This window comes from Chanodichthys erythropterus, chromosome 18 (assembly GCF_024489055.1).
Source record: "Chanodichthys erythropterus isolate Z2021 chromosome 18, ASM2448905v1, whole genome shotgun sequence".
Classification (NCBI taxonomy): domain Eukaryota; kingdom Metazoa; phylum Chordata; class Actinopteri; order Cypriniformes; family Xenocyprididae; genus Chanodichthys; species Chanodichthys erythropterus.
The window spans coordinates 28,864,506-28,889,485 of record NC_090238.1 but is presented as its reverse complement, the minus strand read 5'-3'; the positions used below and the strand labels follow the sequence as shown (position 1 = coordinate 28,889,485).

At 37.1% G+C, this 24,980-nt stretch overlaps 1 protein-coding gene across 25 annotated transcripts in view; it reads right to left on the bottom strand.

The window, feature by feature from the left end:
* smoc1 (SPARC related modular calcium binding 1) overlaps positions 1 to 24,980 on the bottom strand; it is an 82,588-nt gene that overhangs the window by 26,356 nt on the left and 31,252 nt on the right. For 11 of the 25 annotated variants that reach the window (XM_067368157.1, XM_067368156.1, XM_067368160.1 and 8 more), the window contains 6 exons: positions 15,703 to 15,895; positions 14,274 to 14,356; positions 13,033 to 13,086; positions 9,913 to 10,018; positions 8,490 to 8,734; positions 6,940 to 6,993 (listed from right to left, as the gene is read on the bottom strand). In XM_067368157.1, coding sequence (XP_067224258.1) covers positions 6,940 to 6,993; positions 8,490 to 8,734; positions 9,913 to 10,018; positions 13,033 to 13,086; positions 14,274 to 14,356; positions 15,703 to 15,895 — 735 coding nt within the window. The remainder of the gene's footprint in view (positions 1 to 6,939; positions 6,994 to 8,489; positions 8,735 to 9,912; positions 10,019 to 13,032; positions 13,087 to 14,273; positions 14,357 to 15,702; positions 15,896 to 24,980) is intronic. The other 14 variants (XM_067368173.1, XM_067368179.1, XM_067368176.1 and 11 more) reach the window with 2 other exon arrangements.

Below are 24,980 nucleotides of genomic sequence, written 5' to 3'. Positions count from 1 at the left end.
ATACATGAGTATAGTTCCGGCGGAAGAGTGATCTCTGACGCATAACATATTGATGAATGCGGAAGTGCAGAGGATAAAGCAAAACAAAACAAAACACCAGTCATGAATTAGAAGTCTAAAACAAATGTCAGAGGATTTTGATATAAGAGAAGATTAGCTTGAGTTTGTTGACCAGCCCTATTTGTTTGAACCACGAGAGGCATCTACTCTCACCAATGCTTATGCTACTCCTACATCCTACGTCATACAACGGGTCAGAGGTCACTCTTCCGTCAGAACTCAACTTGCGTATGGCCGTTGCCATTATAGCTAATAAAGTTTTGAATATGGATATTTTTCTTACAAAAACGCATCGCTTTGCTTCAGAAGGCCTTTATTAACTCCCTGGATTACTTTTATGATGGATGGATGACTTTTTTGGTTTCAAAATCTCATGCACCATTCACTACCCATTACAAAGCTTGGAAGAGAGAGGATACATATTTTTTTAACATAACTCTGATTGATGTAGAAAATCTTCTTAAAGAAGATAGTCATATACACCTAGAATGGCTTGAGGGTGAGTAAATTATTAAAGACTTTAAAGTACCAATGGTGTTTTGACTCAAAAGTCAACAAAAATGTTCTTAAAATCAAACACTGAAATTTATTATTATCACCCTAAATCCAATAATGACCCAATAATGTGCAAAATAATTAACAGGACATTGGCTGAGGTGGGTTATTTTTTCTTCTCAATAATAAAATACATACATATTTTTTTCTTTTCTTTTTCTTTTTACTTACTCTCAGACCTGCAACTTGCTTTTCTGGACCACAACTCACTAGTTATAAAAAATATTGGACACTGCTAAAACAGGAAATTGAAAGCAAATGCTATATACTCTGAACATACAATAAACTAAAGTTAGACTTGTGCTTGTATACAAAAGACTACAGAAAAGGACAATTTAAAAAAAAGCTCCTAGACAAAAAAAAAAAAAAAAAAGCTCCCACTGTCTCCTAGACAGTGCCAAATTTTCCAAGTTAGCAAGTAGTCTGCTTTCTTTTTTACATACTCCATAGAAAACATCACCATGATGTCATCCATAATTATCGTAAATGACTAAGATGCAACAAATCAGTGTGTCTGCAACATTCTCCCAGCCAGATGCTTAAAGCGTCTTTTTCACAAGGCTAATGGCACGCACAAACAAAGCCTCTTTCTAACGTAAGAAATAAGAGTCGAGTCTCACGTCTGCTGTCAAAATTAAAGCAAACAAACTGACGTATTTTCCAGCTCACTAAAACTTCTTCAGTCTGACATTTACTTTTTGTCCATCCAAGAGCCACTGGCTAGTTTTACCTCTTAAAGCTCAAAAACAGTTGAGTGGCATGCATGCTATCTTAAATATGCTGCTAAAACACTTTAAACTGCATTAATGAGAGGAAGTACCAAAATAAGTGTTACAATGCACTGGTAGAATCTGTAGAAATGTGCAGAGCAGGTGGGTCCCATATAATGATATTACTCCTTAAACAATTAGCCTGGAAGGATGGCCCACCTGTTTTAAGAGCCCTCTTAATTTCCAACAAAGACATAAAAGCTAAGCGGTGCATTAGAGACTAATAATTGGTGCATTTAGTTCTGACATTCTTACATACAATGAAAAGAATGCCTGTGTGATAGATGGTATGATAGTGAATAGCATATTTCACTTTTTTAAAAAAAATATATATATATCTGGACCTCATGTCTAACTTTGTATTGCACCTCCCATTCAATAAATCGCAATAAGCTTTGTCCTTGATTACTTTTGATATAAAACAAAATCTGTCCAAAGTCTGTGAAATTCAAACAATAAATACCATTTTAGCACTCTTTAATGGGACATGAAAGATCGTCTCAGCGTCTTAGATCTCTTCATCTCTTCCACTTTACTACTAGTTACAGCCAGAGCTGGGTAGATTACTTATGAATTGTAATCAGTTACTGATTACAAATTACATGACAACATTTGTAATCAGTAATATAATCTCTTAGATTACACATTTTTAGTAACGTAATCTGACTACTTTTGGATTACATTTAGATTACTTTTGTGCTAACCCTTATTTGATGTCACATATATTGTAGGGTAATCTGCTATTTTCACAGATACAAAGAAAAAATATATTCCAAAAAATATATTCTATTCACCAACAAGAGCCTCGACAGATTCTTTTTAAAGTGCAACATATGGGCAGTTAATACTTCAAAATACTAACACTACTGTACCTGTTAGTGTTTGCTGATAGTAACACTGAATAAAACAAAATCACATCTTATGATTTTAAAACATATTTACTTAAAATTAAGTAAATTTAGAAAACGCAAACATTACAAAAACAAATATTGAAAAACATTTAATTCAGAGCAATATCATTGCTACATCAAATATTTAATCTAGATTTTATATATTATTATTTCATATAAATATTTCATCTATATTTCATATATATATTTATCTATATTTCCCCCTCACCGCCGGAAAAACTTGAAAAATTACGAACGTATATAAGCTGCAGGTTTATTATGAAAAAAATATAAACATAAAAAATAAAAAAAAAATATGCAAGGCAAGGCAATTTTATTTGTATAGCACATTTCATACACAAAGGTAATTCAAAGTGCTTTACATAAAGAAGAACCAAATACATAATAAAAATACAGAATCAATGAATTGTGAACAACTTACTGCCATTGTGTAAATAATATGTAATCATTTAATCCAAAAAAGTAACTGTAGTCTGATTACAAGTATTTCAAAAAGTAATTTACTCTAATTACAAGTACTTTGGAATCTGATTAAATAATCCAGATTACATGTAATTCGTTACTACCCAGCTCTGGTTGCAGCACAAAAGAAACATGAATGAACATCAGAAGGTATGTTGAATAATATAGTACAACTTATCGCAATCCGTAATGTCTCATGCATGTCTCATGCAATGTCATGTAATGTTACATTTACCTCAGAAAAGTCATTCAAGGATCACAAACTCGTTAGTCTACTATAAAAATTAACTCTAGAGAGGAATATTTTGTACTATATTACATATTCATTATATTTTTACTTAACGTGTTCTTCAATATTTAATGTATGTTTGAATAAGTAAACAAATTTCATCTAGTGGAAACTTTGGATTGTGCCCAAACACAATCTTACTAAAAGCTCATATTTTCAGACATCAACATCAAACTTTGATTTTCTCACATTATTAGAGTAAAACATATTTTAGAAAATATATTTTATATAAAAACTTGAAAATAATATTTTTGTGCATTTTTCATAACATACATAGCTTTTTTTTAAGTTTTTTTTTTTTTTTTTTTACTCTTTTCACTAGCAATAATCTACCAAGTGTCTTCTTTCAAAAGAGACAAAACTTAAGTCTGTGCTCCAAAGCATTCAAGATTTGACAGTTTATGACAGTTTATTAGGAAATTTCATTTTCAGGTCTATGCTGAAAAAGTGGTTAACAGGTAATAAGTGGATTATAATTACTGCATAAATATAATTCAGTACCATAAAATCCCTAAAAGTACAAAATTGTCCATAAAAAACATTATGAAACTAAAATATAGTACATTCATTTTATTTAAATAAAGAAGAAAAAAGACATTTTTGAGTGCCTCATGAAGAATACCAGAGGGTTAAGAAAACCTCGATTTCAAGACCTCTGTATTTATAAAACCCTGCGTATGTCCCTGGTTATAACCATATATCTAGTAGTAAGGAGCACCCTCAACATTTTTAAAAGATAATTCTGGTGTCTGGATTTCAGTAACTGGTATTGTACCTAAATAAATGTTACTATTTGTCATACATTGTTGTCAAACAGCCACAGCCTGATGAAGGAAACGTCCATTGGCTCTCATCATGTTATAGATATTTTGGCAGTGCGCAGTCCCAAATCATGACTACATCAGACTCATCAATTTTACTTCCAGTACACTTAAGCGACAAGACATAAAACTGTCTTTTAGGAGAAGCTTGGCCCAATTCATCAACCCTCAAGTGTGTACACGGGAGGGGGGTGTCGAAAAGCAAACTCTTTGGCTGTGGGCAGGAGAAGCCCCCTCAGCTCTCCAAACGAAGCAGCTGTTTATCTTGGCAGTGCTAGTCACGGTCCACTGGGCCTGACTTTCTGCCCGCTCCCGGCCACTGTTTTTAGGTTGAAGTGGGCAGCGCCAGGGTAAACACATGAGCTCAGCCCTCGCTGGGTCCTTGGTGAGTCTCTGCTAGGCTACCAGAACCCACAAGCCAGGGTAAACAGCAGCTATGCGACTAATAACAAGGAAATCCCACTGGTCGGAGAGCGAGCTGGCGAGAAATGGTGCTAGTGGGCTAGCGAGCCTGTCATCAAACGCTAAACACCTAACTACGGGCAAAACATTATGGCTGGCAAAAGTCAGACAGTGAAAGCAAATGAGCGAGAGAGCGACTTGTCATCGTGCTATGAGACAGAACGTCTCTGCTTTCTGCTCTGTCTCTGAAATAGTAAAAAAAAAACAACAAAAAAACATACATACACAAGTGAGACAGTCTCAGTCTCAGAGCTATTACAGTTGCCATCATTTCAAATAAACAGTCATGCTTCCAAATAAGTGTGTTTTTTCTCTGGCTCTAAAGAAAATATCACTGAAGACTACCACTAATCAAATGTGAAGTAAATGGTGCCACAAAGTCTTATTCAAACCAGTTATAAAGCTGCGCATGACTTCTGAGCGTCTACACACAGGAGCCCAATGAATTAAACCTCATGCTATAATTTAGCAAAGAGAAACAGGTGGGTCTGGACACACTGAATTATAGCATTTAGATAAATAATTTCTCCCCTTAAGTTCCACTTTAGAGAACCACAAACCAGAAGAGGCCAATATGGAGATGCACATCAGGATTAATATTAAAACCACACTTTCCTTCTCATAACCCGGTAATATACAGCAAAGTCATGACAGTACTGTAATTTTTTTTGCGATATAAAACGGAAAAGAGTAAAAAAAAAGGCCAGGGTCGTGACTCCTGGTAGTTATTTTGGAAATCGTATTCTCCTACTAGATTTATGAGGTTGGAAACATTTTACAGTCCTACTAATGCACTTGTCATTGCTTATCTATGAAGCAGAACAAATGATGTGTTTCAGGAGAAGAGAGTAACTCCAAACCTGCAACTTTTGTCCAACAAAAGCTATTAGACGGGATGTCTTCTTGTAATAAGTAACATAAGTAGCAAGTCTTTTGGCCAGTGATGGAGTGGCAGAACTTCTGGTAGAGCTAATGATGGGATATAACATTATTTTAACTCGATCACTGAGGAATCAGGTGGATTGTGGGCTGCCGCACCATCTGGCCTAGTTATCTGAAGTAAGAAGTAGTTGCTTCCAACCCAAGGGCTGTTCACCACAATTTACTGTAGCTGGTACACGAACTAACTACACCATTGTGGGGGCAAAAAGCACATTTTACTTAATTTGCTTTGTGCGTAATGCTGGAAACTCATACCAGCATTCTATATTGTCGCTGTCAGGCGGAAACCTTGTATGACCAAAAACGCTACTTTTTAGCAAATCTAAAAAAAAAACCTGTATTTGATATTGTGACTTGTATATGGTCAGGTGCTTGCATGTGTCATTATATTATTAACATTTTGCCAAAATCAAGCTCAAATGGAGTTTTTGACCAGCGTATTTCTGAGAATTTCGGACAAAGGTGTTTTGTCCGTCATTAGAATAGCCGCATGTGAGGCAGTAAGTGCATCGCATTACATTTTCATCAACTTACAGGTTATAAAAGTTATTGTAGCTATGTGGGCACTCAGTTTTGTGTGTGTGCAATTTGGCTAATATCTCATGTTTTTAAAGACTAAGTGCTATGCACAGGCTGTTTAAGACAGTACTGGCTATGACTCGATGACAAACTCTAGACCGAGACACTCTTCTCCGCTTCTCAAATACATACAACATTAGCCTTTATATACAGTGTTTCTTGAGTAAAGAAAACTCTGTACTTATTCAGATAACCAGTTCTTTATTTAACGTTGCATTGTATACAAGCAGAGATGCTCCAAACTGCGTCCGGCACTTCATTTACAATAGAGGTTTTACTGACAGTTTGAGGATCCAACGGAGTAACGAGGTTTAGTCACAAGCTTGTTTTAATACTCGTCATTAAATAAATAACCCACCAACAGATGTTGACCAAAAGCAATGATTTATGGAAAAAAAACAAAAAACAAGTTTGCATCTGAGCAAAATGTAAATACTTAGAACTATGTCACCTAATCAGAATTGTGCATATACTTTTTCCGTAACAACCTACAACGTGGACATTGAACAGCTAAAGCATGAATTCACAACATTGTTATACAATAGTGTACTTATTTGTAATGTTATTTCTAAAGTTTTCACAAAAGTTTTCACATGTTGTTTTTGTTGTGATTTCATTTCATTTGTACGTTCTTGTCAACTAAAAAAGTGCCTGTGAGCAAAGATTTATATTTTCCTCATTGAGATGACAGCTCAACAGTCTCTATGAGTTTAAAGTGAATTTTCCACTAAATTACTCTCTGTAATGATGTCACTTTCTTTTTATCTACTATTTTTTAGACCCTGATTATTCTCTGAGAATAGTTCACTTCTGACTCAATTACATACAGCACCAGGACTACTGTGAAAAACTATGATTAAAGTAATCATCTATTGAACCCAGCTCACAAAGAATACATGCACACAGACGCAGACTATGTGGGTGGCCATAAAGATGCATCATTCATGCCGTCTCCATCATAAAAGGCCAAGGTTTATACTGTTCACTATGTTGCTTGCTCTCTATTCATATTGTTAATATATTATAATTTCTGCTCTCTGCAGCTGCTGAGGCAAATGTTAGTGCGAAAGCAATTAGTCAGGCCTTACTGAACAAATTTGTCCCTTGCCTTGTCCCCTGACTGCTGCTGCTTGTGGTGCTACCTGCAAACAGAACAAACAAGAAAGACAGATGTATGTTAATAACAAGAAAAAGATCTGAGTAACATGTTTTCCCAGACAAGTGTCTCTACCAGACTACCAATTTTCCTGTAGTCAGAAACTACTGAAACTTACAAAGATGTCACTGTGCCAGTGTTTGACTCATGTCATACAGTCACTGCTCAGAACCTTGAGATTTATAAAGAATGTTTTTCAGTTGTCTTTCCTCAGCCTTATTTAACCCCATGTTCTGTTTGGGGTTTGAGTACACAGCAAAATCTCCAGAGTTAAATCAACTCTGCTCAGAGTACATATGGTCCCTCTATAAATAGTGTTAAAATAACGTTGAAGCAGAGTTAAAGTTAATGAGATAATTAAGCAATTAATTAAGTAATGATTGCGTATTAGTGATGAACACCTGCTGTTAACAAGCAGAATCACTGAAGAAAAGAGAAACCCAAGAACTACAACTGACTTCAGTCACAGTCTTATTAATTGCTTAAGTATCTCATTAACTTTAACATCGGCTTCAGTGTTACTTTAACACTATTTAGAGAGGGACCATATGTACTCTGAGCAGAGTTGATATAACTCTGAGGATTTTACTGTGTATGAACACTAAGCTTGTTTTTGACTTAGAAGTTAACTGTGATATAAAGTAAAAATAACATAACATCGTGAACTTTAAACTCACAACTGTGAGATTTAAAGTCACATTTTGAGTTAAAAAGTCATTGACAATGTCACAACTATGATAAAATAAGTCACAATATAAATATATAATATAAAGTCCCACAATTTGCAATTTGAAAGATATCAATTCACATTGCGAAATATAGTCACGTTGTGAGATATGAAATTGTAATTATGAGAAGCAGTCACAATTAACTGTTCCATAGGCTTCAATAGAGAACTTTGTCTAATCTTATGGGAACTTATAAACAAAATTTGCATTAATAATATGCATCAGTGGAGTAACACATGATACAGACACAATACACTTCAAAAATATATTTCTACTGATTTAGAGGAAACAAGTTTAATTTCAAAAGTAAAAGTACTACCAAAAGAAAGTAGAATTTCCAACAAAACATGAGGGGTAATGATTGACTAACTACTGCTAACTGAATACATTGTTACAGAAAACCTATTAAACAACCTGGAAAATAGCATCTACATTCATATGTTTATTCATTAATTTACAAATACTTTTCAGTCAAACGTTTAACATTGTATTATCTTCCTTGCAATGTAAATACAATTACCAGAAACTACTCAGTCCACCATATCAAACTGGTAGGAAGTTTTGTTGGAACACCAACTTTCATTGTGTATTCAGTGAAACAGGAAGTAGCAGGGGAAATTAAGTAACTTCCGTAATAACCTCACAAAATGTGGTTCCACCAAAGCACAACACTACCACTGCAGTTCCTTTAAATCACCAAATGTAATTTGTCATCTGTTTTTACATCATAAATGCATTTACAAAAATTGCACACCCTCTTTATTGACTCCTAGGCATCCTTTGAGTTCTTGAAGGGAGATGGTCTTGTCCTTGTTAAGGTCACAGTAGTCGGTGAACTTGCGGGCGCATCGTTTGGGTTTGGCTTTCTTCTTCACATAGCGCTTGAAGGGCTTCATCTCCTTCTTGTTGATATCGAAACTGCCATTATTATCCAGCTGGGCAAAGTACCAGTGAACCACCCGTTCCTCCAGTGTGTGGCTTGGGTCAGGCTCAACAAACCTGGAGCAGAAACAATCCCAGTTGGAGCAGTATACTGTATAATACATTTAACATAAGTCAAACTTATTTTTCATTTAAAAAGATAGTTCACCCAAAAATGAACATTCTGCCATTTACTCACGCTCAAGTTGTTCCAAACCTGTATGAATTTCTTTCTTCTGCTGAACACAAAAGATATTTTGATAAATGTTGGTATAACCAAAGAGTTGATGGGCCCCACTGACCTCCATAGCATGGAAAATGGGACCCATCAACATCTTATTTGTGTTCAGCAGAATAAAAAAAAATAATACAGGTTTGGAAAAACTTGAAGGTGAGTAAATGATGATAGAATTTTCATCTTTGGGTGAACTAACCCTTTAAGATTTTTTGTTGTTTAATTTGGCAGAGAGAGAAGAGAGACTGGAAATGGCTGAGGAGAAAGGGGGGATGGTATTGGGACACAAAGGTCTGGCTACTGCTCTGACTCCAATTGAACATTTTCACTAGAAGCAAATTAGAATCACTTCACACTTAGGCAGATTCAGATTTCCTATATGAATTGTATTCGACTTAAAAAACAATAAAATCACCATGCAACTTTCCCAGAACTATTTGTCCTATATGTACATTAATGATACCTCCTTTGAAGAATTGCAATTAAAACATGATAAAACTGATTGATCACACTGAACACGTAACACCTTTGGCCAATAGGCCTAGAATATCAGAGAGATGGGGGAAGTTAAGAAAAAATAGTCAGAATTTGTGAAAAATATGTCATTGTGGTGGGACGTTTTGCACAAGCAAAACTACTCATATATAATGTATACACATATCTAGTTATTATTTCGAGACTATTCTCACTCTGACTTTAATCTCAAAATAAAGCTTTTAAGTAAATGAAGTCATCAAGTTGTAACACTACATTAGTAATATTTTGAGAAAATAAAAATTACACATCCATTTCTAGCATTGAAAACTTTGAAATTTAAATTTCTGATAATTTATCATACTTTTTTCTCAGCCTTATTCTCAATTTTATGACTCTTCAATTAACAATACAGCTTATTCTCAGATTCATACAAATATATTCTCATATCATCAATTTCTTTTTTAATTAATGATTTATTTTAATTTGAACTAAAATGCTGTTGCATGACATCTATAAATAACACATTACTTTATTAAGTTCTTACCTCCCACCACCAGAGGGGGTTGGTGAGTTGATAGCTTGCACCATGTCAGTAGTAAGGGCATCCAAAAGGCTGGTTATGAATTCCACTTTCTTTCCCTCTGGACACCCTGTAACATTTAAAGAGAGACCCGCATTCCCATTTAGAATTGCAGCAGCACACAAAAGAAATATTTCACCATTAATTTTTTCTTAGACCAACTTGTTTTCAATTATGCTCGCCGTAGGAGAAGGAACTATTAAGCTGTCCCAATGAAAAATACAACATAATGCAATACGGTTGTTTATCAAGGCTATAAATGTCACCGCTGATATCAGTTTTAACATAGCCTACCATAATCAACAAAACATGGCAAACAAAAGATGTTAGCATTTGCAAATGCTCGAGTGCATGTGTGAAATGTGAAGTAGCAAATAGAGCGACAAGGTGACGAGGGCACTTTCGCAGACCACCGCAGCCCGTTAACTTTTACAACACATTGCTGAACACCTTGGGTAGCACTTTTTTAACTGTCCCAGATGCTTGGCTGCAATGGTGTGCTCGACTTGAGTCAATGTTTTGGCCTTAATTGTATCTCTTAAAGGGTGGCTTAAAACAGAAGAATGTAATAAAATAATCTCAGTTTTCACTTTGGTTAATTTTGGTTTTCTCGTGATGTACTCTCTACCTCAGTGCCACCACCTTTCTTGATTTTCCTCACTCTCATTTTGCTGGTTCAATTTTGCTGGGGCCCTGTGGCTTACCAGGTGACTCCAATTAGTATATGTAAGGTTTGGACAAGTGTGATGACGTGCCGGCTCAGTGCTTCTCAGCCCAAGTGTTAAATTAGAACATATGGAATCAGACTCATCTTGTCAAACGTCCCACACTGTATTCGACAGATGTATACTTCATAAAGCCAGCTTGTGGGAGGCTCTGATGTAGATCAGTCATGAGTTTGTTTGTTTGTTTGCACTAGTACGATGATGCTACAGGTAGGTCTTGTAGTGGAATTTGGCCCATGGCTATAAATGGTTATAGTACATCTATACAAAAGTTATTTTTTCCACATTTCTATATTGAAAGGATGAAACCAAGACTCTTTGCTTTGGTGCCAGGTTGCTCTCAAGTAGAGTACATAAAAATAATTTGACTGAAGTCCCCCTGAGCACTGACAGCACCTCTCGGCCCCCTGCCGCTGTCCTCCCCAGTGGTCCACGCCGTCATAAACTACTCCACACATCTGTTACCCAGTCAGGAGCCATGTTTTACTCTGTAAACTTACCAGATGGGGAATTAAAAAGGAGTTACAATGAAACTCTAAATGAAAAAGAAAGAAGCGAGAAACCAGAAAACAACTGGAACGAGCGAAAGGCTAATATTTCAAGAGAAAACCACTTTTAAATGCTAACATGTGGTAGGCCTACTGCATATTCTTGTTAAACATTTGTCAAACATTATTAGCAAGCACAAAACAAAATCCATTTTTTAGCAAGCAGCATAGTCAAGGAAAATTAAAGTGTAGAGAAACATATTAACAAATGTTGCACATAAAAAAAGCATAAGCTTTAGCTAGATCTCAGCAATAAGCCGTGATTTGCTACTTGCTAGTCAGTTGCAGGGGAAAAGATATTCTCATTCAAAAGTGCATCTGATTGGGAAAATAATAATCAATAATTTTGGTCCATTGTCCCAGAAGTGAAAATAGAAATGCGTAAATCTAGCAAGGTAGTCAAGCTAGCTTATAGCTTATATTGAGCTAATAGCGAATACACTGTATAACCAATCAGAAACTACCTATTTTAGAAATTATGTGCATATAAACTCAGAAGAATGAGTGAAATACACTCACCTAAAGGATTATTAGGAACACCTGTTCAATTTCTCATTAATGCATTTATCTAATCAACCAATCACATGGCAGTTGCTTCAATGCATTTAGGGGTGTGGTCCTGGTCAAGACAATCTCCTGAACTCCAAACTGAATGTCAGAATGGGAAAGAAAGGTGATTTAAGCAATTTTGAGCGTGGCATGGTTGTTGGTGCCAGACGGGCCGGTCTGAGTATTTCACAATCTGCTCAGTTACTGGGATTTTCAGGCACAACCATTTCTAGGGTTTACAAAGAATGGTGTGAAAAGGGACAAACATCCAGTATGCGGCAGTCCTGTGGGCGAAAATGCCTTGTTGATGCTAGAGGTCAGAGGAGAATGGGCCGACTGATTCAAGCTGATAGAAGAGCAACTTTGACTGAAATAACCACTCGTTACAACCGATGAATGCTGCAAAGCATTTGTGAAGCCACAACACGCACAACCTTGAGGCGGATGGGCTACAACAGCAGAACACCCCACCGGGTACCACTCATCTCCACTACAAATAGGAAAAAGAGATTACAATTTGCACGAGCTCACCAAAATTGGACAGTTGAAGACTGGAAAAATGTTGCCTGGTCTGATGAGTCTCAATTTCTGTTGAGACATTCAGATGGTAGAGTCAGAATTTGGCGTAAACAGAATGAGAACATGGATCCATCATGCCTTGTTACCACTGTGCAGGCTGCTGGTGGTGGTGTAATGGTGTGGGGGATGTTTTCTTGGCACACTTTAGGCTCCTTAGTGCCAACTGGGCATCGTTTAAATGCCACGGCCTACCTGAGCATTGTTTCTGACCATGTCCATCCCTTTATGACCACCGTGTACCTATCCTCTGATGGCTACTTCCAGCAGGATAATGCACAATGTCAAAAAAGCTCGAATCATTTCAAATTGGTTTCTTGAACATGACAATGAGTTCACTGTACTAAAATGGCCCCCACAGTCACCAGATCTCAACCCAATAGAGCATCTTTGGGAAGTGGTGAAAGGGGAGCTTCGTGCCCTGGATGTGCATCCCACAAATCTCCATCAACTGCAAGATGCTATCCTATCAATATGGGCCAACATTTCTAAAGAATGCTTTCAGCACCTTGTTGAATTAATGCCACGTAGAATTAAGGCAGTTCTGAAGGCGAAAGGGGGTCAAACACAGTATTCGTATGGTGTTCCTAATAATCCTTTAGGTGAGTGTATAATATTATAATGAAGATAGTTAAGCCAGTCGCACACTTGATGACAAACACCATGCCGTGTCTAAGACAGCTCACCGGTATCCCACACTGGCCGTGTTAGCTTCTGTTCAAGACGACAGTGCAGTGAACCTCAACACCAAATAGACAAAAGTTCACTTCAATGCATCAATGAATTTAAAGTTTGGTGTTTGGAAAAAGAGAGAAAGTGTGATCAATATTATTATAGGTCTCTATATGAAGCATATAGGTTTTTCCAAGCCACATAAAGTTAAACGTTTCACTGCAAAAATTCACAATACACAATGGTGGTGCCTGTGTGCATACACTCACAGAAAAAATGATTGAATATTAATGACATGATTCGGCTTCTCGTCCAGTTTGTAACCCCTTATAGTTGTATCCCAAATTACATAATATAGACTACATTATGCACTACGCACTATGTACTTTACCATCTAGTGTGTGACATTAATGACAGGTTCAGACTACACAATATCAGCTCGATTTTGGCATGATCCTTTTAACGTAGGGTGTCGTGTTGATTCGTCGGGATGCAAGAATCGATCGTTTTATCTTGTGTAACGTGTCATAATGGACGACAACCGATGGCTGCATCTGCAATGCTTCACAACGTCCCGACATAAAGACTAGCACGTTTAATTTTTTCCATCACATCTGTGACGATGACCAATAAGAGCACAGAAGCTCTTCCGTACACAGCTTTCAAACATGGCGAAAAGAAAGAGGAAATGTATGTGAAGCAATGCCAACAATACACCTGCTTTTAGTCGAGGGACTACAATGACAAATTAAAAAAAGATAAATGCTGGCAAACGATAGCGGTGAGTACTGGAATTTGCATTAGCATTAAGCTAACACTTTAGTTTGTTTAGGTAGTTTGTTTACACTCTTGTTTCCAGAATATTTCTGTTTCTCGATGACGTCAAGCACATTGTTAAAGACAAGCAATGATTGGTTGGCAAGCAATGTGTAGTCTGTGTAGTTAAAAACCACATAATCACAACAGAAAAAAAAAAAAAAATATTATGTAGTCTGAACCTGGCATTAGGAAGCTAGTTTGTCATTAAGTATCAGTCTGGCCCCTCCCCTTCTACAGCATAATTATAAATGTGATCATTAAGTGCACAAAGTGTCCAAAATTTTTGGGGTTAAAAATAAGTGAATCATCCTGGTATTTGAAGTACTCTTCTTGTTTAAATTTTCAGTAGAAACACACTATTCATACTATTTATACTAAGTATGCAAATTGGGAAAATTTGGGTTGTACCTCATGCCATGTCAACCATTCTGCTCACCTGTCAGATCTCTGTCTCTAAAAGGGTCTTCCATCTCTGAGTCTCGAGAACGAGCCGCACTGTCACACTCTGGTTTTTTATACCTGATGGAGAATAAAACATGAGGCACTTATACAAGATTCATACCTTCTCTAATATCTTCAGTATATTTTTCTGTACAAAGCTCTATCTGGAGCCACATTTATTCTGTTCAGTTTGTAAAAGTCAAACATCTGAGAGTAAAAACATCAACTTGCTGGAGAGCTGCTTTATAGTCAAATTGAAGTTGTAATTCTAATTGAAAGTGACATTGACATTTTTCATGTTTACTACTGTAAAGCTGCTTGCTTTAAAACAATGTAGTATATAAGGTGCTATATAAGTAAACATGACATGATTTGACTGGAATGCCGAACTGCAGAGCCCGGCATTGGGATATGCTCAGTATACTGCTGTAAAATACATTTCAAACTTATTTTTACCTCTAAGTGAAGGACGAAAAGAACTTTGCCATGAATATAATGGGGCTTTTAGGAATCTTTTGACAGTAGGCAACTGCCCAGAACTTCCAAGCAAATGCTTAGCAATTTGTCTACTACATCTCAGAACACATTGATGACCACAAAGTATGAATTTTGCAACCAAAATAATCATGGACAAGTATTACACATTTTCTCGTTAGTAAAGAATGTAGAGTTTGGCCTTCACTGTAACAAGCCCTCAGAGACAGGACCAAAAAAAAAAAAAAAAAAATGCAGCTATAGTCCTGTCTCAGTTAACACAGCTATCCAAACACATGAAGAAATGACAAACTCTAAGTATTTGATTTCATTGTTTAATCAGATTTGGTTCACTGGTTTTTACTACACAAAATTGTACTAAAATTGAGTAAGACAGACATAAGAATGCAAGCTCACACAAAAACAACAAGAAATCTAGAATTTAACGGAAACATCCAGAACATCTATCCAAAGGATCAAGCCATCACAGCATGGTTCAGAGGCAGCGTGTGCTCAGTGACTGAATTCAGCAAGAACCAGTTGGGTAAACCGTCTCAATATTTCCAGGGCAAAAAAAGAGAGCAATTTACACATCTCCAAAAGTGGAAAATAAATCAGAGCTCATAATGAGTAGAAACACATCAGGACGTGTCACGCTTTCAATTTGAGTGCTTTCTAAACAAAATTCAGCACTGACAACTTTGCTCATGGAAAAATAAAGACTGTGGTTTGGAGAGAAATTCGATTGTCATAACATTCCAATACTAACTAATCAGTCACATTGGATTGTATTACTGATGATTGCCATTTTTATAGCATTTTGAGATGTTTAGAGCATGCAAGCTCATCCAGAAACGTTGTATGAATAATGGGGTTACAGCACAAACTTGACTCAGTGGTAATGACACAATTACAAAATTGGTCATAAGAACAGTTTGTCTCTGTCTTACCTTGCAGAAGTTCCAGGTATGGGTCTCCCAGTGTCCACCAGCACACACCAGCAGTAACCAGTGGACTGGTGGCACTGCACCGGCTTGTACAAGCCCTGCAAGCCGCAGTCAGGGATGAAGATGGCTTCCCGTGGGTTCTGCCGAGCCTCATCCTGGGCCGTCTGCCTCTCCTGGTCACAAGAGGGAACTTTCTCTAAAACCATGAGAAACACACTCAATACAGAGAAATCTTTTAATGCACTGTAAATCCAAACAGTATAATTAACTTAAAATGGAAAGTACCTTTTACTCAAAATGTGCCAAAAGGTTTAACTAACAGTTATTTTTGAGTTCATTCAAGTTTTTTTAGTTTTTACAACTCCGCTAAAGTTTAGAGTTCAGGGAACTTGAAAAAATAGATTCAACCATAATCAAATATTTTAATGTAAAAAAAAAAACGCCCTCTAGTGGTGTTTTTTTATTTTTTATTTTTTTTTTATCAAAATGTGATGTCATGAACATGCACTCAGACGCTTTCCCTCCACACAGATACCCAGACGTTCGCAGGGCGGTTGGATTTGACAGCTGGTCAAATCAAGTCCAAATACATGCAATTTTATTTCGATAGCTACAAAATATGCAAGTATTCAGCTGTTTATAATAATGGTGCAGGCTGGTCTAATTAGTATCTGCTGCACTCACATCATCCGCCCACAGGCTAGGTTAAAACTTTAAATTGCATTAAATTAAGATAAACAAAACACTAAATATATATTTTGATTTAAATTAATGTTTATTTGTAATTTACAGTTATTCAAAAAACTAGCTCTGCTTACTGATGATATTTAAGTTTGCAAACGTACAAAAATAGAGGCAATCAATTGCCTCAAACAAAGTCCCTTTAAGACAAGTCATTTCACTCGGCGGCCATCTTTGAAACGCCTCTCGGGCATCCTGGGCATCATGCAATCTCTTTGAATGAGGAAACATCAAATTCTCTAAAACTGTTCACCAACCTTACGATTAAATTTCATATTTGAAATCACCAATGAAATCTAACAACAACCGGCTCATAAATTTAGTTTCTAAATGCTTGAATCATGACAAAAAAAACTATTTTTCAGGCTGGATCAAGCTAATGCGCACGGCAGACCTAAATGCGCATCTCTTCGGAGGCGAGCATCTGACTGTTTCTATAGAAACCGGTGATTCTAACGGCTGCTGAAGTGACGCGATGACTTTAACAGTCGGCGATTGGCTCTTATTTAGAAGGCGGGACTTATTCCGCCATATTGCGCGTTACACTTTCTCCCATTCAAAACAATACGAGTGACATGTCTTGTGTTATTCTATAGTCTTTGCTTGTCTTAAAGGGACTTTGTTCTAATGGCCGCTGAAGTGACACGATGACTTTACCAGTCGGCGATTGGCTCTTATTTAGAAGGCGGGACTTATTCCGCCATATTGTGCGTTACACTTTCTCCCTTTCAAAAAAGCATGAGTGACATGCCTTGTGTTATTCTATAGTCTTTGCCTCAAATTTGTTGAGTTAGTAGAACTTATCCGCATTTACAATGTGTAATTCCAGCAGTTTTCAAAATGGTCTTCTTAGGACTACTGTTAAAAAGACTATAATGTGGAAAATATATGTGGAATATATAATATCACTCCACTGTAACCTGGCCTCTTTATACTCAACTTTATACTCTCTTCCTGTACACTGTACAAAGACAGAAAAAGATTGGGATCAGTAAGTTGTTTTTATCATTTGAAAGAAGATTCTTATGACCAAAGCTGCATACTGTATATTCGGGTTCAGATTCAATTGTGTCATCAAAAATTAGATTTGACTGAGATCAGCTACAATAAAACTTGACCAAAATTGTGTTAAAATTAACACAAGGCAGAATTGACTTAAAAACTTTTCTGTTCTTTTCAGTTCTGAGCCATTAAGATTGAATTTTCTTGTATTTATTAAAACAAAAGACAATTGAGAGATGTTCTTTTAAATGTTTTAACACCTTGTCTCATAAATCTCTATTTATGTTGAAATCCATTTAGTACGCTGCTCACTTGTAGTGCATCGGGCCAAGTATAATAGCACCAGATGTTGAAGCTAATCCAGCTAGCAGGGTGCTGAAGAGCTTTTTAGCTCTCCTGATTGATGTCATTTTTAATCAGATGTTTAGTGAATAATGTGCCGCAAGAACAGTTATCAGAACCGCTGTTTTCCTCTGCACGACAGCCTGGGACAATCAAGTTGTTAATCATTAGATTGAACAGATGCATAAGCTATACAAAACTCCCTCAAGTCTTTTCTTTCTCCTTCCTCGTTACAGTTTCTTCATAACTAATTCTTCATCAACTTATTAATCACACAAATTACACATTAAATCCAAATATATCTATTTATATGTACCTCAACCTTAATTTTTGCATTCCTTTCACATTCCAGTACTATGTTATGACTTCAAAAATTTATAAACAAATACATTTCGACATTATGCATCACATATCCAGCTTCATATAGCTTTTTTAACTTGTTGGTGCCGGTTTAGCACTGCACTTGCGACGCAGAGAGTCCCATGAAGCACAAGTCAAGATAAAACCGCTCAAAGACTTGTAGAAGCAAGCTGAAATGGCATGGTTGCTTCAGCAAATGTGTTTTTATGTCAAGTTTAGTGTAGGGTTCAGTGTAGGTGGTATGCTATTTTCAAACGCGATAGAGCATTAACATTTTAACAACGTAATAAAACGTAGCTGTGTTTGTTTTGGTGATTTCAAATATCAACATCATTTCTCAGAAAACGCTTACTGCATCTTTAACCAAAGGATTGAGTTTGGGGTAGGATTATCTGTTTGTCCAAACAATGGAAGATGGAGCATTTCGGGCGCTAGGGTAGTGTGGGAAATATGTTTGGAAAACATTATTCTTGCAGTTCTATTTTTCCCTGCTCGTAGCACAAAAATTACACATCGCCCGCATTCTGTTTGTAAAAATAATGGGAAGAGACAGAATTTTGCATTGCGTACTCAAGCAGCACAATACAATGTGCATAAACGTGTCTAATCCAGATTCCCAAGTATTGTTTGGGCAGGGGGAGGTGGGGAATCTAAATGGTCCCTAAATGAATTTCTGCCGAAGTATAAAATTCCTGGCTGTAGGGTGAGGGGTGGTACTGAGGTAGGACAAGATCCGGAGTGTGAGAGAATTAAACAGAGAACAGCACCACCCACTCAGAGTTATCGTATGAGCCTCCAAATGAAAACCATGAGCTACAACCCCTTTCAGTGTAACCAAATCCTGCTGTTTTTGCTTTTGTCTTCATTACAAACAGTTCTGGTAAGGGGACTGACAGCGTTGGCGTGATCGGGAACAAGGCTTGGGGTGTTTTAAGTGGAACATGACTGCGAAGACAAGGAACAGGGGAGAGCTAGCCATCTGAGCATTAATATGTCCTCTTTTCCAGAGATGGGCTCACAATCCGCACTCAAGTGTTCACGGCAGAGTCCATGACTCCTGCGCTTCCCGCCAAGGTTCCTTCATATCTAAATTATTTAGCACTGTTTATTGTAGCTAGGGTATACTTGCGCCAAGCAGATGGGATTCCCAAAAGAAAATTGTTTTTTTTTCTCCCCTCTTTCTCTTGCCCTAATACAATAAAACAGGACAGAAAAGGATGGACAGTCTCAGATCCTATTTAATCCTATTTACGTCATGCATTTTTGTTATGCATTCATTTTTTTTAAGATCTGCACGTAAAACTCGATCCAAGCCCCCTCTCTTTTCAGAGTCATTTTTATGCACTCTGTCCCTTTTTATTCCAAGAAGTGAGTCGCATGAGTTCTGTTTAAACAAACAGACATAAGTGAGAGTACAGCCGAGGTGAGACCTCATTGCTCATTGCTCCCCAGAATGCTTTGCTGTGGTTCTCTCTCATTGTTTACAGGCTGGTATTGATTAGTTTATGCGCAGTATGTTGTAGGTAAACTCTGCTGATTTCCTCACTATCACGGCTGAAAATCAGAGCCTCATGTGTTTCATCGTGCCAAGACTGGCCAAACAAAATAGCTTGAAACTCAGACTTATCAGCCTCCTGTAAACACAGCGTTCTCTCTCCTTCTCTCTAACTCTCTCTGTCTCTCTCTTGTTATCCCCCTTTCTGTTTTAGATGCGTATATCTTACTCTCTCTTTCTATCGCTCTTTCTTCATATGCCATCCCCCCAATTGTTTTCAGCTGTGGGGCAAGTAATCACTCCAGTCTTGGATCTATGCATTCTGCGCTCATAACGTAACAGAAGAGGGTATAATGGGCCAGAAGAGGAGGGGTGGGCACCATGTTCTCCTTACAATTTTGTATTTGCTACATGGAAAGGTTTATAGGCAATCGAGTCAAACATTTCCTCATCCTCAGAAGTATTCTAACGTCTTCATTTTTTATTTCCCTGATGTGGCCAATAGTAGGTTTGATGACTGGATGTATCGAGAAACACAATGTATTGTTTTTCAAACAGAATAACCCAATGATGCGTAATCGCTTAAAGGGTTAGTTCACCCAAAAATGAAAATTCTTTCATTTATTACTCACCCTCATGTCGTTCCACACCCATAAGACCTTCGTTCATCTTTGGAACACAAATTAAGATATTTTTGATGAAATCGATGGCTCGGTGAGGTCTGCATTGCCAGCAAGACAATTAACATTTTCAGTGCCCAGAAAGCTACTAAAGACATATTTAAAACAGTTCATGTGACTACAGTGGTTCAACCTTAATGTTATGAAGCGACAAGAATACTTTTTACAAAATAACGACTTTATTGAACAAGATAGGCGATTTCAAAACTCTGCTTCATGAAGCTTGGAATCTTTTGTTTCTAATCAGTGGTTCGGAGCACGTATCAAACTGCCAAAATCACGTGATTTTAAAAAACAAGGCTTTGTTAAGTCATAAGTGTTTCGAAATTTCAATGGTTCACACTTGGGGGCGTGACTTTGGCAGTCTGATACACGCTCTGAACCACTGATTTGAACAAAAGATTCATAAAGCTTCGAAGCTGTTTTGAAATCGGCCATCACTAGAAATTGTTGAATAAAGTCGTTATTTTGTTTTTTTGCTGGAAAGAAAGTATTCTCGTCGCTTCATAACATTAAGGTTGAACCACTGTAGTCACATGAGCTGTTTTAAATACATCTTTAGTTGCTTTCTGGGCACTGAAAGTGTTAATTGTCTTGCTGCCAATGCAGGCCTCTCTGAGCCATCGGATTATATTAAAAATATCTTAATTTGTGTTCTGAAGAGGAACGAAGGTCTTATGGGTGTGGAACAACATGAGGGTGAGTAATAAATGACAGAATTTTCATTTGTGGGTGAACTAACCCTTTAAGAACTTCCTGGGCATGTGACACATCTTGGTTATTTGCCATATAGCAGATGCTCTTATCCAAAGTGATTTACCATATAGGGGCATTCTGAGAAGTTGGAATTCTGAAACAATTTGTGCCTCATTTATGTCCCCATGACTTACTACTAACTTTAATAAACATGATACATAACTTAGTCATATAGTGTAGTTTAATGGTTTTTACAAAAAAAGAAAAAAGAAAAAAAAAATAGATTTTGCATTTAAATGTTTGTTATTCATCGAAATATCAGCTAATTGCATTCACAGTCAATAGAGGGTTAAAAAATAAATAAATAAATAAATCAATCACACCGGTAACTATCAGGTAACTAAATTTGTCTTTCAGTCTCAGAGAATCGGTATACTAATTATGTTATGGGATAAATAATATAATATAATATAATATAATATAATATAATATAATTAATATAATATAATATAATATAATATAATATAATATAATATAATATAATATAATATAATATAATATAATATAATATAATATAATATAATATAATATAATATAATATAATATAATATAATACCCATAACAGTCATTTTATTTCAAAGGTTGGAATTCACTTATTTTATTCAAATTATAAATGGGTGGTCCCCAAATATCTATGGCAATTGTGACCCTAGTACTTTTTGGTGTGAGGTGGAAAAATATGTTTCCCTTTCATGGGAACTGTCGACATTACGTTATATAACGTTATGGGAACCCTCTGCGTGATTGTGTCGTGAAGCACTCTTGTATCTAACAAATGACGTCACGGACCAGGAAACTATAAAGCATCTATGCAGAGAATGATCTCACTTGCTTATGAGGTGGCCGGACAGCCATCTCCATTAGCTGTCCGTGTCCACTCTACTATGGGTATGGCGGCCGCAAAGGCCTTAATGTCAGGAGTATCCATTAATGACATATGTGGTTCAGCTGGATGGTCATCCCAGCACACATTTATTAGGTTTTACAACCTGGACGCAGGCTCCACTCCGAGGTCCTCAGTTCTGTCTACAGGATAACAGACAGGTACTTGGTTCTACGGCGTAGTTGGGACAGCGTTCCCATAACGTCATATGACGTAGTGTCGACAGTAGTTGGGACAGCGTTCCCATAACGTCATATGACGTAGTGTCGACAGTTCCGATGAAAGGGAACTTCTCGGGTTACTTGTGTAACCCTGGGTCCCTGAATAAGGGAACGAGACACTACGTCACGTTGCCGTACCCCCAGCATACCTGTGAGTGTCTTGCTTCAGCCATAATCCAGAAGCTAGCTTTCTTTGTTCTGGGTATGCTTTATAGTTTCCTGGTCCGTGATGTCAACCGCCTCTGACGTCTCGTCACATTATTGGTTAGATACAAGAGTGCTTCACGACGCAATCACGCAGAGGGTTCCCATAACGTCATATGACGTAGCGTCTCATTCCCTTATTCAGGGAACCAGGGTTACACAAGTAACCCGAGACGGGGTTTTTTCTACAGTACTAATTTCAACAGAAACCTTTTAAATAAATACATTTTAAGACACAAAGGGCAACGTTTCCTGAGAATGACAAAATTGCAGGTATACAGTCATTCTGGAGCATCAGGGGTTAAAAGAATTTTCATGAGCTTGTGGTGTCACGGTAACTCTATATATTCATTTTTTTTTTTGCCAAGTATCTATAACAGCACTTGATCCAGAAGGAAGCTTCGTATACCGTAGCTAGTCCAAACCTGTAATGTGACTACTAACCCCAAATCTTAGGGGACACTACGATAATTATGCTTGTTCTGTTTCATGGGGACCACAACCACAATTACCATAGAAACACACAATTTACCTCACCTTAGATGAGCATGTTCACTGTTAATGCTGCACGAGTTGATGTGTGAAAGATCTAACTGATGCATACCACCCACAATGCACAGAGATGGAAACTTGGCTTTCTCCGAGATTTACTTTAGCAGCAAAAGCAACATCTCAGTGTTTCAATTTACTTCAGATCCCACACACGCTCCCATGAGCAGCAACGGTGGAGCCTGATGCCAACTCCGTCACTTCTGTATCAAAAGCACCCCTGTGATGACCATGGATCTGCTATTCTTGTTGGAGTCTTGATGTGCAACAGATGCTAATTGGTCACAGGAGGAGACTCTGAAGTGTTCCAAAGACTTGTCAGTGTAGATATACAACTTGTCTGCTCAAGGTAAGTGTTTCTTTGAACACAGAATATTTTTTGTCAAATTTTTGTCAATTTTTCTCTGGTAAAATAAATAGATTATTTTTCAATGTTTACCAACTATAGAGCACATAGCCATAAAGCATACACGGGAACACCATAACTACATATAGATGCTTTGACGTATACACACACATACATTGTGTTTCCATGCTTTATGGGGATTTTCCATAGACATAATGATTTAGCGTACAAACTGTATATTATATCCCCTAAACTAAACCTACCCATCACAGAAAACTTTCTGCATTTTCAAAAAAACATAATTTAGTTTGATTTATAAGCTGTTATCCTCATGGGGACTAAAAAAAGTCAATAAAGTCCCCATAAAGTAGAGTATACCTGAACCACACACACACACATACACACATCTCTGCCCTCATTCAGTCTGCTCTCTTACTGTGCTACAAAAATTCAGATTTCCCTACCTCTCAACCTCACACTGCCCAAAAAAACCTCACAGAGCTTGACGGAGTTGACTGAGCATGCCCAGAGGGTGCTCGACTCATTTGAAGGAAATTGTAAAGGAGACACAGAAAGCTAAACAAATTACACAGAGGAGAGCTGAGACAAACAGAGAAAGAGGGGCGCCATAATTCTAGCGGTGTTAGGTTTCTCGTCCCTGGACATGCTGAATATTAAATCTAAGACTGGAACAGAAATGTTGCACAATCAAGTTCACTTGAATATACCAACTTGGACGCTGCAATAATGATGCTTTGAAATATTTTTGTAGTATTGTGTAGGCTAACCATCAGACTTATGTGTCAGCACAAAATTCTGCTTGAAAATGTGTTTTTGGTCATTGCTTATGGGGTTAGATTCATGCCTAAAGTATTGTGGTCACGGATCAAAAAATAAGCATGTTTCAATTATAAGCGTGAATCAAAAATTTAAAAAACACATGTAAAAATATATAACACAAACTTATTATATAAAAAAAGATTAGGGTTGAAGGGTCTGCACTTACCAATGCATGTTATAGAAATATTAATTTAAATGGCCAGTAGGTGGCGGAAAGTTACTGTCTTTGAGTGAGTCTTTCATTTAAACGTCTCGTTCAAATCAGGAATGCATTAACGAAACACTGCTGTGTTGCTCGGAGACGAGTGACGCTGTTCTACTGTGGCTTTGTTTGATACTCCTTTCATCAAAATTACACTCAAAATTAACTTATTGCTATATTGATTTATACAAGAGCTCAATAAACATTTGCAATCGCTCTAATATTGGGGAAACACTCTTGTTGGTGTGAAGGCTATTGCAAGCATAGGACAACAAGCAAGCATATATTATTATTGTATGAATACTAAAAATATTTAAAAGTAATAGTAACAGGTAGACGAGCCAGACACACATAAGAGTGATGTTGTGAGGCCGGTGCATAGTGTCAGTTGCGTTTCACGGTGCAGGTCCAGGTAGGCGCATTAAAGGTGAATATAACAGTGATGGATCTTTAGACAGGCACTGTCTGTGACAGGCTGTCATTAGGATGGTGAATTTAACAGTAAACGATTGTTCAGGTAGAAGTATATACCGGTGCCAGGTCGAGCTGCAGGTACATATACAGTATAACGATAAAGATTTTACCCCAGCTCCCTAGCCATGAGTCGCATTGAAGTGATGCCATCTCCATCTCGTTGATTGATTGGCTAGAGGAGGAGCT